The sequence below is a fragment of the Oncorhynchus masou genome, unplaced genomic scaffold (assembly GCF_036934945.1).
Source record: "Oncorhynchus masou masou isolate Uvic2021 unplaced genomic scaffold, UVic_Omas_1.1 unplaced_scaffold_1874, whole genome shotgun sequence".
NCBI classification, from domain to species: Eukaryota; Metazoa; Chordata; class Actinopteri; order Salmoniformes; family Salmonidae; genus Oncorhynchus; species Oncorhynchus masou.
In genome coordinates, this window is record NW_027008377.1 from 20,001 (window position 1) to 35,503 (window position 15,503).

At 48.7% G+C, this 15,503-nt stretch overlaps 1 protein-coding gene across 1 annotated transcript in view; it reads left to right on the top strand.

The window, feature by feature from the left end:
- The window catches only part of LOC135532471 (BAH and coiled-coil domain-containing protein 1-like), an 84,464-nt gene that overhangs the window by 13,094 nt on the left and 55,867 nt on the right, over positions 1-15,503 (top strand). The window contains 3 exon segments of the mRNA XM_064959972.1: positions 4,200-4,369; positions 6,552-6,688; positions 9,275-9,388. Coding sequence (XP_064816044.1) covers positions 4,200-4,369; positions 6,552-6,688; positions 9,275-9,388 — 421 coding nt within the window.

Consider the following 15,503-nt stretch of genomic DNA (forward strand, 5'->3'; position numbering starts at 1 on the left):
ATGGTCAGGTAGTACCACAGACCTACAGTACAGTACTGTAGATGTCTATACTGCATGGTGGAACCCTGGGCCAGATGGTCAGGTAGTACCACAGACCTACAGTACTGTAGATGTCTATACTGCATGGTGGAACCCTGGGCCAGATGGTCAGGTAGTACCACAGACCAGTACAGTACTGTAGATGTCTATACTGCATGGTGGAACCCTGGGCCAGATGGTCAGGTAGTACCACAGACCTACAGTACTGTAGATGTCTATACTGCATGGTGGAACCCTGGGCCAGATGGTCAGGTAGTACCACAGACCTACAGTACTGTAGATGTCTATACTGCATGGTGGAACCCTGGGCCAGATGGTCAGGTAGTACCACAGACCTACAGTACAGTACTGTAGATGTCTATACTGCATGGTGGAACCCTGGGCCAGATGGTCAGGTAGTACCACAGACCTACAGTACTGTAGATGTCTATACTGCATGGTGGAACCCTGGGCCAGATGGTCAGGTAGTACCACAGACCTACAGTACAGTACTGTAGATGTCTATACTGCATGGTGGAACCCTGGGCCAGATGGTCAGGTAGTACCACAGACCTACAGTACTGTAGATGTCTATACTGCATGGTGGAACCCTGGGCCAGATGGTCAGGTAGTACCACAGACCTACAGTACTGTAGATGTCTATACTGCATGGTGGAACCCTGGGCCAGATGGTCAGGTAGTACCACAGACCTACAGTACTGTAGATGTCTATACTGCATGGTGAAACCCTGGGCCAGATGGTCAGGTAGTACCACAGACCTACAGTACAGTACTGTAGATGTCTATACTGCATGGTGGAACCCTGGGCCAGATGGTCAGGTAGTACCACAGACCTACAGTACTGTAGATGTCTATACTGCATGGTGGAACCCTGGGCCAGATGGTCAGGTAGTACCACAGACCTACAGTACTGTAGATGTCTATACTGCATGGTGAAACCCTGGGCCAGATGGTCAGGTAGTACCACAGACCTACAGTACAGTACTGTAGATGTCTATACTGCATGGTGAAACCCTGGGCCAGATGGTCAGGTAGTACCACAGACCTACAGTACAGTACTGTAGATGTCTATACTGCATGGTGAAACCCTGGGCCAGATGGTCAGGTAGTACCACAGACCTACAGTACTGTAGATGTCTATACTGCATGGTGAAACCCTGGGCCAGATGGTCAGGTAGTACCACAGACCTACAGTACTGTAGATGTCTATACTGCATGGTGAAACCCTGGGCCAGATGGTCAGGTAGTACCACAGACCTACAGTACAGCACTGTAGATGTCTATACTGCATGGTGAAACCCTGGGCCAGATGGTCAGGTAGTACCACAGACCTACAGTACAGTACTGTAGATGTCTATACTGCATGGTGAAACCCTGGGCCAGATGGTCAGGTAGTACCACAGACCTACAGTACTGTACTGTAGATGTCTATACTGCATGGTGGAACCCTGGGCCAGATGGTCAGGTAGTACCACAGACCTACAGTACTGTAGATGTCTATACTGCATGGTGGAACCCTGGGCCAGATGGTCAGGTAGTACCACAGACCTACAGTACTGTAGATGTCTATACTGCATGGTGGAACCCTGGGCCAGATGGTCAGGTAGTACCACAGACCTACAGTACAGTACTGTAGATGTCTATACTGCATGGTGAAACCCTGGGCCAGATGGTCAGGTAGTACCACAGACCTACAGTACAGTACTGTAGATGTCTATACTGCATGGTGGAACCCTGGGCCAGATGGTCAGGTAGTACCACAGACCTACAGTACAGTACTGTAGATGTCTATACTGCATGGTGGAACCCTGGGCCAGATGGTCAGGTAGTACCACAGACCTACAGTACTGTAGATGTCTATACTGCATGGTGAAACCCTGGGCCAGATGGTCAGGTAGTACCACAGACCTACAGTACTGTAGATGTCTATACTGCATGGTGGAACCCTGGGCCAGATGGTCAGGTAGTACCACAGACCTACAGTACTGTAGATGTCTATACTGCATGGTGGAACCCTGGGCCAGATGGTCAGGTAGTACCACAGACCTACAGTACTGTAGATGTCTATACTGCATGGTGGAACCCTGGGCCAGATGGTCAGGTAGTACCACAGACCTACAGTACTGTAGATGTCTATACTGCATGGTGGAACCCTGGGCCAGATGGTCAGGTAGTACCACAGACCTACAGTACAGTACTGTAGATGTCTATACTGCATGGTGAAACCCTGGGCCAGATGGTCAGGTAGTACCACAGACCTACAGTACAGTACTGTAGATGTCTATACTGCATGGTGGAACCCTGGGCCAGATGGTCAGGTAGTACCACAGACCTACAGTATACTGTAGATGTCTATACTGCATGGTGGAACCCTGGGCCAGATGTCAGGTAGTACCACAGACCTACTGTAGATGTCTATACTGCATGGTGGAACCCTGGGCCAGATGGTCAGGTAGTACCACAGCAGCATACTGTAGATGTCTATTGTTCCACACTGACATGACCTCTCAGAGGAACGTTCCTGTATGTCTGTCAGCTCATTGTAGCTTCATCTCCAGCTCTTTCCTCCATTCATTTGAATATGATGAAGAGGTAACACTTTGTTTGGATAGCCAATGGTTAGGGTCAGTTTGATTTCTGCATTCCAGTCAATTCAGGAAGTACACAGAAATTCCAATTGCAATTCTATACTGAATGCTTTCAAATGAGGAAACTGTCCAATTGGAATTAGAATTTGGTTTAGATTTATTCATTAGACTTGAAATGAAACTGACCAGATGTCCCTGCATTGGATAGACCATATGGAGCATGTCAACTGCATGTCCAATGACTGGGCCAGATTCAACCAGAAAGTGTAGATGTCTATCCATCTGCAGATGTTCAAGAACAAACATCAGTAGATATCAGCACTGCAGCATCTCAACAGCATGTCTTCAGCATCTCAACAGCATGTCTTCAGCATCTCAACAGCATGTCTTCAGCATCTCAACAGCATGTCTTCAGCATCTCAACAGCATGTCTGCAGCATCTCAACAGCATGTCTGCAGCATCTCAACAGCATGTCTGCAGCATCTCAACAGCATGTCTTCAGCCTTTCAGCATCTCAACATTTACATTTACATTTAGATGTCATTTGGAACCCTGGGCCAGATGGTCAGGTTATCCAGACCGACTTACAAATGTAGATGTCTAACTGCACCTTCTGAAACATCCAGTGGAACAGCCACTTTACAGTAGTGCATGTCTAAATCATTGGTGGGGGCCATGCAGTGGTGAGAAGGATTACTTATCCTATCCTAGGTATTCCTTGAAGAGGTGGGGTTTCAGGTGTCTCCGGAAGGTGGTGATTGAACGTGAGTACAGTTTGTTCCACCATTGGTGGGGCCAGAGCAGCACCACAGAACAGTTTTGACATGGGCTGGGCCAGATGGTCAGGGAACTACAGTACTGTAGATGTCCTCAATGGTACCCTGGGGATGGTCAGGTAGCAGGCCAGTAGGTGGATGTCTATACTGCAGTGAACCCTGGGCCAGATGGTCAGGTGTAGGGCCTGATCAGAGCCTGGAGGTACTGCGGTGCCGTTCCCCTCACAGCTCATTCGTAGGCAAGCACCATGGTCTTGTAGCGGATGCTGAAAGCATTCAACTGGAATGCCAGTGGAGAGAGCAATGGAGTACCACAACCTACAGCGGGGTGACGTGAGAGAACTTGGGAAGGTTGGAACACCAGACGGGCTGTCAGTACTGCATGTCTGGATGAGTTGTAGGGGTTTAATGGTCAGGCAGAGCATCAGCCAACAGCGAGCATGTCTTCAGCATCTCAACAGCATGTCTTCAGCATCTCAACAGCATGTCTTCAGCATCTCAACAGCATGTCTTCAGCATCTCAACAGCATGTCTTCAGCATGTCTTCAGCTTCTCAACAGCATGTCTTCATCCTTTCAGCAGCATCTCAACATTACATTTGTAGAGCTACAGATGAGCTATCCAAGTAAAGTGTTACAGAGGAAGGTGTGCTGCACAGGATCACACCCTAGATGGAATTCAAATAAAGATAAGATACTAGAATGACACGTAACATCTAACTCTGAATGAACACGTCTGTCATTATCACGGCTCGTTTTCCTTGACCCCTGACCAAGTCTGTGTTTCGGCCCACAGGAGAGGAGATGTTGATCTTTGACCTCCAGAGTCTTGCCACCCTGGCAGCAGCCCGTGCCTTGGAGCTGGGTGCCCAGGAGGGTAGCGGGGAGGGTGCCGGGCGGCACTACCCGGCCCGCAAGACCCTCAACCTGCGCAGGAAATACAGCTGGACACCTCGCCACGAACCGGTAGAGTACAACTATACTGTATCCTGATGTTCTATTTACCATTAGAATAGAATGCAGTACATTCAACAAATACATGAGAGGGAATTTTAAATGGTTAAGTGCACACTCTGATTTTAGACTGTTAGTTTAATAGCATGCATAAGCCTTTTAAAGCATTTCAAATCAAATCAAATGTATTTATAAAGCCCTTCGTACATCAGCTGATATCTCAAAGTGCTGTAAAGAAACCCAGCCTAAAACCCCAAACAGCAAGCAATGCAGGTGTTGAAGCACGTTGGCTAGGAAAAACTCCCTAGAAAGGCCTAAACCTAGGAAGAAACCTAGAGAGGAACCAGGCTATGAGGGGTGGCCAGTCCTCTTCTGGCTGTGCCGGGTGGAGATTATAACAGAACATGGCCAAGATGTTCAAATGTTCATAAATGACCAGCATGGTCAAATAATAATAATCACAGAAGTTGTCGAGGGTGCAGCAAGTCAGCACCTCAGGAGTAAATATCAGTTGGCTTTTCATAGCCGATCATTAAAAGTATCTCTACTAGAGGTCGACCGATTAATCAGAATGGCCGATTAATTTGGGCCGATTTCAAGTTTTCATAACAATCGGAAATCGGTATTTTTGGGCGCCGATTTGCCGATTTTTTTAATATATTTTTTGACACCTTTATTTGATCTTTATTTAACTAGGCAAGTCAGTTAAGAACATATTCTTATTTTCAATGATGGCCTAGGAACGGTGGGTTAACTGCCTCGTTCAGGGGCAGAAAGACAGATTTTCACATTGTCTGCTCGGGGGATTCAATCTTGCAACCTTACAGTTAACTAGTCCAACGCAATAACGACCTGCTTCTCTCTCGTTGCATTTGCGTAATAGGAGACTGCCTATTACGCAAATGCAGTAAGCCAAGGTAAGTTGCTACCTAGCATTAAACCTTTCTTATAAAAAACAATCAATCATAATCACTAGTTAACTTCACATGGTTGATGATATTACTAGATATTATCTAGCGTGTCCTGTGTTGCATATAATCTGACTGAGCATACAAGTATCTAAGTATCTGACTGAGCGGTGGTAGGCAGAAGCAGGCGCGTAAACATTCATTCAAACAGCACTTTCGGGCGTTTTGCCAGCAGCTCTTTGTTGTGCGTCAAGCATTGCGCTGTTTATGACTTCAAACCTATCAACTCCCGAGATGAGGCTGGTGTGACCGAAGTGAAATGGCTGGCTAGTTAGTGTGCGCTAATAGCGTTTCAAACTTCACTCTCTCTGAGCCTTGGGGTGGTTGTTTCCCTTGCTCTACATGGGTAATGCTGCTTCGATGTGGTGGCTGTTGTCGTTGTGTTGCTGGTTCGAGCCCAGGGAGGAGCGAGGAGAGGGACGGAGGCTATACTGTTACACTGGCAATACTAAAGTGCCTATAAGAACATCCAATAGTCAAAGGTTAATGAAATACAAATGGTATAGAGGGAAATAGTCTTATACTAACTACAACCTAAAACTTCATACCTGGGAATATTGAAGACTCATGTTAAAAGGAACCACCAGCTTTCATATGTTCTCATGTTCTGAGCAAGGAACTGAAACGTTAGCTTTCTTACATGGCAAATATTGCACTTTTACGTTTTTCTCCAACACTTTGTTTTTGCATTATTTGAACCAAATTGAAAATGTTTCATTATCTACTTGAGGCTAAATTGATTTTATTGATGTATTATATTAAGTTAAAATAAGTATTGTTGTAATTGTACATTTTTTAATCGGCCGATTAATCGGTATCGGCTTTTTTAGTCCTCCAAAAATCGGTATCGGCGTTGAAAAATCATAATCGGTCGGCCTCTAATCTCTACCACTCCTGCTGTCTCTAGAGAGTTGAAAACAGTGGGTCTGGGACAGGTAGCACGTCCGGTGAACAGGTCAGGGTTCTATAGCCGTAGGCAGAACAGTTGAAACTGGAGCAGCAGCACGGCCAGGTGGACTGGGGACAGCAAGGAGTCATCATGCCAGGTAGTCCTGAGGCATGGTCCTAGGGCTCAGGTCCTCCGAGAGAAAGAAAGAGAGAAAGAGATAATTAGAGAGAGCATACTTAAATTCACACAGGACACCGGATAAGACAGGAGAAGTACTCCAGATATAAGAGATTCATAAAATACACTTGATTGATTGATTAGTATTGTGAACATTCAGGCATGCCCGGCCAAGGGCACCATGGAGAGGATGGAGGGTCCGGAGCTGGCCATGCGGGTGAAGCTGGCAGAGCTCCAGAGGCGCTACAAAGAGAAACAGAGGGAGTTAGCCAAGCTACAGAGGAAGCATGACCACCAGTAAGATACAATATGTCCTTTACTATCCTTCTATACATTATCCTTCACCATGTCCTTTACTATCCTCCTATAAACATGATCCTTTACCATCATCCTTTACTATCCTCCTATAAACATGATCCTTTACTATCCTTCTATACATTATCCTTCACCATGTCCTTTACTATCCTCCTATATACGTGATCCTTTACCATATCCTTTACTATCATCCTATACATTATCCTTCACTGTGTCCTTTACTATCATCCTATACATTATCCTTCAACGAGTCCTTTACTATCCTCCTATACATTATCCTTCACCATATAATTTGATATAATCCTATACATTATCCTTCAACGAGTCCTTTACTATCATCCTATACATTATCCTTCAACGAGTCCTTTACTATCCTCCTATACATTATCCTTCACCATATAATTTGCTATAATCCTATACATTATCCTTCAACGAGTCATTTACTATCATCCTATACATTATACTTCAACGAGTCCTTTTCTATCATCCTATACATTATCCTTCAATGAGTCATTTACTATCCTCATATACAGGATCATTTACTATCATCATATACATTATCCTTCAGTGAGTCATTTACTATCATCCTATACATTATCCTTCAAAGAGTCCTTTACTATCCTCCTATACATTATCCTTCAACGAGTCATTTTCTGTCATCCTATACATTATCTTTCAATGAGTCATTTACTATCCCTTATACATTATAATTTACTAACATCCTATACATTATCCTTCAATGAGTCCTTTACTATCCTCCTATTCATTATCCTTCACCATATAATTTACTATCACTCCTATACATTATCCTTCAACGAGTCCTTTACTATCATCTTATACATTATCCTTCAACATGTACTTCACTATTCTCTATACATTATCCTTTACCATGTCCTTTACTATTCTCACATACATTACATGTCACCTCTTTGAAAATAAGTGTTTTAACTCTCATGTGTTATCCTGTGGGATCAAAACCTTATCTTGTTAAAACATTTCATGAAATCAAACTCTCCTTTACCCATGACTACCTCCTAGTCTCATGACTACCTCCTAGTCCCATGACTACCTCCTAGTCTCATGACTACCTCCTGGTCTCATGACTACCTCCTGGTCCCATGACTACCTCCTGGTCTCATGACTACCTCCTAGTCTCATGACTACCTCCGAGTCTCATGACTACCTCCTAGTCCCATGACTACCTCCTAGTCTCATGACTACCTCCTAGTCTCATGACTACCTCCTGGTCTCATGACTACCTCCTGGTCTCATGACTACCTCCTAGTCTCATGACTACCTCCTAGTCTCATGACTACCTCCTGGTCTCATGACTACCTCCTAGTCTCATGACTACCTCCTAGTCTCATGACTACCTCCTAGTCCCATGACTACCTCCTAGTCTCATGACTACCTCCTAGTCTCATGACTACCTCCTGGTCTCATGACTACCTCCTGGTCTCATGACTACCTCCTAGTCTCATGACTACCTCCTAGTCTCATGACTACCTCCTAGTCTCATGACTACCTCCTAGTCCCATGACTACCTCCTGGTCTCATGACTACCTCCTAGTCTCATGACTACCTCCTAGTCTCATGACTACCTCCTAGTCTCATGACTACCTCCTAGTCTCATGACTACCTCCTAGTCTCATGACTACCTCCTAGTCTCATGACTACCTCCTGGTCTCATGACTATCTCCTAGTCTCATGACTATCTCCTAGTCTCATGACTACCTCCTAGTCTAATGACTATCTCCTGGTCTCATGACTACCTCCTGGTCTCATGACTACCTCCTAGTCTCATGACTACCTCCTAGTCTCATGACTATCTCCTAGTCTCATGACTATCTCCTAGTCTCATGACTACCTCCTGGTCTCATGACTACCTCCTGGTCTCATGACTACCTCCTGGTCTCATGACTACCTCCTGGTCTCATGACTACCTCCTAGTCTCATGACTACCTCCTAGTCTCATGACTACCTCCTAGTCTCATGACTACCTCCTGGTCTCATGACTACCTCCTAGTCTCATGACTACCTCCTAGTCTCATGACTACCTCCTAGTCTCATGACTACCTCCTAGTCCCATGACTACCTCCTAGTCTCATGACTACCTCCTAGTCTCATGACTACCTCCTAGTCTCATGACTACCTCCTAGTCTCATGACTACCTCCTGGTCTCATGACTACCTCCTGGTCTCATGACTACCTCCTAGTCTCATGACTACCTCCTAGTCTCATGACTACCTCCTGGTCCCATGACTATCTCCTGGTCTCATGACTACCTCCTAGTCTCATGACTATCTCCTGGTCTCATGACTACCTCCTAGTCTCATGACTACCTCCTAGTCTCATGACTATCTCCTAGTCTCATGTTGTGATTCTTCCCTAGTCTCCTAATCGCTCCTTTAACTGATTTCTAAAAGCAGCCCACGAAACAAACTGAAGCCATGACATCACACTCCCTTTCTATCTCCTGAAGGATTCCCTCCTTCCTTCTCCAGTTTATCTGGTCCTGTGCTCAAATACAGTATCTTAGTGTTCTCATGAGTGTGTGTGTGTCTACAGGAAGGAGGAAACACCTCGCAGCCCTGCTCGTAGAGGACCGGGGCGGCCCAGGAAACGTAAATCAACCCCCACCGCTGGCCCAGGCTCCTCCTCTGAGACCCAGAGGAAAGTCAAGTGAGTGTGTGTGTGTGTTGTAAGGATCATCTCCCTGCCTGACCATAGCCCAAACACACTGATAAGCCTCCTACATATCACTACGATCCAGGAGACTCATGCCATCAACAGGAAATGGGAGAACCCAGCTGACCCCTTCAAGGAAGTCCAGTTTAACCTAATCTTTACCTAATCAGCACAGAGACTAAATTGTATTACAGTTGAATCCACATCGGTGGTACGTGTGTGTGTTTGTGTGGGCGCCTGTTTGTGCATGTGGATGTTTTAAGTGTATGCATTCATTTCAAGATGTCGTCTGTGTGTTCTGTACATGCGTATGTGTGGTTGGGTGTGTTGTGTCTGTGTGTCCGTTGTGTCCGTCCACATACTGTCTGGGAGTGCCTCTGTGTGACTGTGTTCCATTGTATTCCTCTGTCCATGTGTCTCAGCCAGTTTCCGCACAGCTCATTTAAAACCTGAATGGCATTACTGTGGGCCAGAGGACGGCCAGGAGGGCTGAGGTGCTGAGGACGGCCAGGAGGGATGGGAGGGCTGAGGGGCAGGAGGGCTGGTGGGCCAGAGGGGGGCCAGGAGGGCTGGGGGGGCAGGAGGGCTGAGGGGGCAGGAGGGCTGAGGGGGCAGAGGGGGGCCAGGAGGGCTGAGGGGGCCAGGAGGGGGGGGGGGGGGCAAGAGGGCTGAGGTACAAGAGGGCTGAGGGGGCAGGAGGGCTGGGGGACCAGAGGGCCAGGAGGGCTGGGGGGGGGGCAGGAGGGCTGAGGGGGCAGAGGACGGCCAGGAGGGATGGGAGGGCTGAGGGGCCAGGAGGGCTGGTGGGAAAGAGAGGGGCCAGGAGGGCTGGGGGAAAGAGAGGGGCCATGGGGGCTGGGGGAAAGAGAGGGGCCAGGAGGGCTGGGGGGAAAGAGAGGGGCCAGGAGGGCTGGTGGGTAAGAGAGGGGCCAGGAGGGCTGAGGGGAAAGAGAGGGGCCAGGAGGGCTGGTGGGTAAGAGAGGGGCCAGGAGGGCTGAGGGGAAAGAGAGGGGCCAGGAGGGCTGGTGGGAAAGAGAGGGGCCAAGAAGGCTGGTGGGAAAGAGGGGCCAGGAGGGCTGGTGGGTAAGAGAGGGGCCAGGAGGGCTGGTGGGAAAGAGAGGGGCCAGGAGGGCTGGGGGGAAAGAGAGGGGCCAGGAGGGCTGGTGGCAAAGAGAGGGGCCAGGAGGGCTGGGGGGTAAGAGAGGGGCCAGGAGGGCTTGGGGGGCTGGGGGAAAGAGAGGGGCCAGGAGGGCTGGTGGGTAAGAGAGGGGCCAGGAGGGCTGGTGGGAAAGAGAGGGGCCAGGAGGGCTGGGGGGAAAGAGAGGGGCCAGGAGGGCTGGTGGGAAAGAGAGGGGCCAGGAGGGCTGGTGGGTAAGAGAGGGGCCAGGAGGGCTTGGGGGCCTGGGGGGGCAGGAGGGCTGAGGGGGCAGAGGACGGCCAGGAGGGATGGGAGGGCTGAGGGGCAGGAGGGCTAAGGGGGCAGGAGGGCTGAGGGGCCAGAGGGGGCCAGGAGGGCTGAGGGGAAAGAGAGGGGCCAGGAGGGCTGGTGGGTAAGAGAGGGGCCAGGAGGGCTGGTGGGTAAGAGAGGGGCCAGGAGGGCTGGGGGCAGGAGGGCTGAGGGGCCAGAGGGGGGCCAGAGGAGTCTGGGGGTTGTCTGGGGTGTGCCTGGGAGCTGAGAGCGGTGGAAGGGGGCTGGTGGGGGTTGTAATTAGAGTCCTGTGAATTCTCCTGTAATCTTCCCCAGCTCCAGGAATGGGACATGGCCTATCATTAAGGCCAGAGGAGTCAGAGGGGTCAGGAGGGGATCGGGTCGGTCACACAGGGCCGTACAGCCGCCAAGACACACTGACACACACTGACAGCCCGTTGCTCTCAATCTATCTGACAAATTATAGTCGCATGCATTGGTTGAAGCACAATGTTAAATTCAAATCTCGCTACCGTCATATCTAAGCCAATATGTCACCATTGTCGATGACAATTTGCAAGTCAACTTGATTGAAGGTACACAACACGCCTCTCGCCATTAGCCGTCTGTCCGTTAACAAGAACCTTTATACCTGAATTTTGACAGGGTCGTTAGCATTAGGGTCGACAGACTTTTTTCTCTCCCAAAATTAGTTCAAATTCTAGACGTCGGATTAAAAGGGGACCATTAGACTTAGATCCATTTGGACTGGATAAGTTTGTTGGTGCAACAGTTTTTATTAATATCGCAATTTATTGCTCTCATGTGCACATTTCTTCCCAATAAAAAACAACGATGTGCTCCCTTTTTGTAGCATTTCTGACAATGCTAACATATTTCATAAAATCTCAGAAATGTCATAAAACATCAAATCGGGTCAAGCAACTCGGTTGCTGCGCAACAGTAGCAGCTTGTTAGTAGAAGGCTAGCAGCTGTAGCTAGCTAGCTAACACCAGTTGAATGAGAACTAAAAGGAAGGTAGCTAGCTAGCTAGGTAGGTATATTAGGCTATGGTTTTTCATATGGCTGAAGTCATCTGTGTAAACTGCTGACCTGAACACTTGTGTGTAATCAGAGCACAGACAAATAAACTGTGTATATATATATATCATTAAGGCTGCATGCATTTCTGGATATAGGCCTATTGTAAACATGGATTATTGTAGCGTCATCATCTGTATTGCAAAATGAAATACAAATACACACATAGCTTTAAGCTACATAGTCATTTGAGGTAATTCATTGTTCAGCACAGCAATTGATAAAAAAGGACCATGTTTGAGAAACAAGTAGTTCTGAGCTTATGTCAATTTTACACAGGTAAGCTAAAGCTTACAGAAACCAGGAATGCAGACAGGAGGAGTAATTAGGCTGTTTGAGAAAGTTTGAATCCTAAGCAACCAGCATACACATAGTTTTAAAGTATAGTAGACCAACATAGCTACTGTAGTTGGTCAAAATTGTGTGCTGGAAAACCTTGGTAGAGCATGGGTGGAGTAGGCCTTATGGTGCTGGAAAACCTTGGTAGAGCATGGGTGGAGTAGGCCTTGTGATACTGGAAAACCTTGGTAGAGCATGGGTGGAGTAGGCCTTGTGGGGCTGGAAAACCTTGGTAGAGCATGGGTGGAGTAGGCCTTGTGGTGCTGGAAAACCTTGGTAGAGCATGGGTGGAGTAAGCCTAGCGGTGCTGGAAAACCTTGGTAGAGCATGGATGGAGTAGGCCTTGTGGTGCTGGAACACCTTGGTAGAGCATGGGTGGAGTAAGCCTTATGGTGCTGGAAAACCTTGGTAGAGCATGGGTGGAGTAGGCCTTGTGGTGCTGGAAAACCTTGGTAGAGCATGGGTGGAGTAGGCCTTGTGGTGCTGGAAAACCTTGGTAGAGCATGGGTGGAGGAGGCCTTGTGGTGCTGGAAAACCTTGGTAGAGCATGGGTGCAGCAGGCCTTGTAGTGCTGGAAAACCTTGGTAGAGCATGGGTGGAGTAGGCCTTATGGTGCTGGAAAACCTTGGTAGAGCATGGGTGGAGTAGGCCTTGTGGTGCTGGAAAACCTTGGTAGAGCATGGGTGGAGTAGGCCTTGTGGTGCTGGAAAACCTTGGTAGAGCATGGGTGCAGCAGGCCTTGTAGTGCTGGAAAACCTTGGTAGAGCATGGGTGGAGTAGGCCTTATGGTGCTGGAAAACCTTGGTAGAGCATGGGTGGAGTAGGCCTTGTGGTGCTGGAAAACCTTGGTAGAGCATGGGTGGAATAGACCTTATGGTGCTGGAAAACCTTGGTAGAGCATGGGTGGAGTAGGCCTTGTGGTGCTGGAAAACCTTGGTAGAGCATGGGTGGAGTAGGCCTTATGGTGCTGGAAAACCTTGGTAGAGCATGGGTGGAGTAGACCTTGTGGTGCTCATGTGAATTTCCTTTCTTTTTGGTCATCAGACCAATTCCTACTTCTCAATTAAAACATATTTTTTTTGTTTTTAATAAATCAGTGGTTAGCTCATAATTGTTATCCAAATTCTGAAATAAAATGTGAATAAGACATGAATATGAATAATGAATCTGGATGTGGGTGATATTGCTCGTCCCAGGGAAACAGACACTAAAGAGGTTCCCACAAACATCAGCCTCCATAGCTTTATTTTGACATGTCGGTGTGTAAATGCTCATTGGTGGTATCCAGATTGGAGTGTGTGTGTGTGTGTGCCTGTGTGTATGTGTGCATACATGTGTTTGTGTGCTTGTGTGTACATGTATACATCTGTGTGTGCATCCATGTGTGTGTGTGTTTGCGTCTACTCGCATGTGTGTACATCTGTGTGTGTGTGTGTGTGTCTGTGTTGTCAATTTTCAATTAGTGCTGTCATCAATGCCCATATGGAAGCCTTGGAGGGGCTTAGTGCTACCCCAGAGCAGCCAACAGTTCTATTCCCTCCCTCCCATTTCTGGGCAGCGTTCCATAGTGCTCCCAGCTCTCCCACTGCGATGTCAACTCTACTCTCCTTCCGCCTGTGTACCCCTGCCCCCTTCCCTCACATTCTCCCCTCCAGTCCTCCCCCACCCCTCGTCCAGCCAGGCCGCACAGGGACACTGATGCCCTGTGACAGTGACACCAGAAATGAAAGGGCGGTAGGCGGCAGGGCCTACAGCGAAGGGATGGATGGAGGGAAGGGGAGATGGAAGGATGGATGGAGGGAGGGTGGAGAGGGTGATGGAGGGAGGGTGGAGAGGGAGATGGAAGGATGGCGGGAGGGAGGGTGGAGAGGGAGATGGAAGGATCGATGGAGGGAGGGTGGAGAGGGAGATGGAAGGATGGATGGAGGGAGGGTGGAGAGGGAGATGGAAGGATGGATGGAGGGAGGGTGGAGAGGGAGATGGAAGGATGGATGGAGGGAGGGTGGAGAGGGAGATGAAAGGATGGATGGAGGGAGGGTGGAGAGAGAGATGGAGGGAGGGTGGAGAGGGAGATGGAGGGATGGATGGAGAGGGAGATGGAGGGAGGGTGGAGAGGGAGATGGAAGGATGGAGGGTGGAGAGGGAGATGGAGGGAGGGTGGAGAGATAGATGAAAGGATGGATGGAGGGAGGGTGGAGTGGGAGATGGAGGGAGGGTGGAGAGGGAGATGGAAAGATGGATGGAGGGAGGGTGGAGAGAGAGATGGAGGGAGGGTGGAGAGGGAGATGGAACAATGGATGGAGGGAGGGTGGAGAGGGAGATGGAAGGATGGATGGAGGGAGGGTGGAGAGGGAGATGGAGGGAGGGTGGAGAGGGAGATGGATGGAGGGTGGAGAGGGAGATGGAAGGATGGATGGAGGGAGGGTGGAGAGAGAGATGGAGGGAGGGTGGAGAGGGAGATGGAACAATGGATGGAGGGAGGGTGGAGAGGGAGATGGAAGGATGGATGGAGGGAGGGTGGAGAGGGAGATGGAGGGAGGGTGGAGAGGGAGATGGAGGGAGGGTGGAGAGGGAGATGGAAGGATGGATGGAGGGAGGGTGGAGAGAGAGATGGAGGTAGGGTGGAGAGGGAGATGGAAGGATGGATGGAGGGAGGGTGGAGAGGGAGATGGAAGGATGGATGGAGGGAGGTTGGAGAGGGAGACGGAGGAGCATGACTGATCTCCAGTTACAGTAATGTCTCCATGGCTGGTCTCCAGTTACAGTAATGTCTCCATGACTGGTCTCCAGTTACAGTAATGTCTCCACGACTGGTCTCCAGTTACAGTAATGTCTCCATGACTGGTCTCCAGTTACAGTAATGTCTCCCTGACTGGTCTCCAGTTACAACAGTGTCTCCATGACTGGTCTCCAGTTACAGTAATGTCTCCCTGACTGGTCTCCAGTTACAGTAATGTCTCCATGACTGGTCTCCAGTTACAGTAATGTCTCCACGACTGGTCTCCAGTTACAACAGTGTCTCCATGACTGGTCTCCAGTTACAGTAATGTCTCTATGACTGGCCTCCAGTTACAGTAATGTCTCCATGGCTGGTCTCCAGTTACTGTAATGTCTCCATGACTGGTCTCCAGTTACAGTTATATCTCCACGACTGGTCTCCAGTTACAACAGTGTCTCCATGGCTGGTCTCCAGTTACAGTAATGTCTCCAGTTACAGTAATGTCTTCATGACTGGTCTCCAGTTACAGTAATGTCTCCATG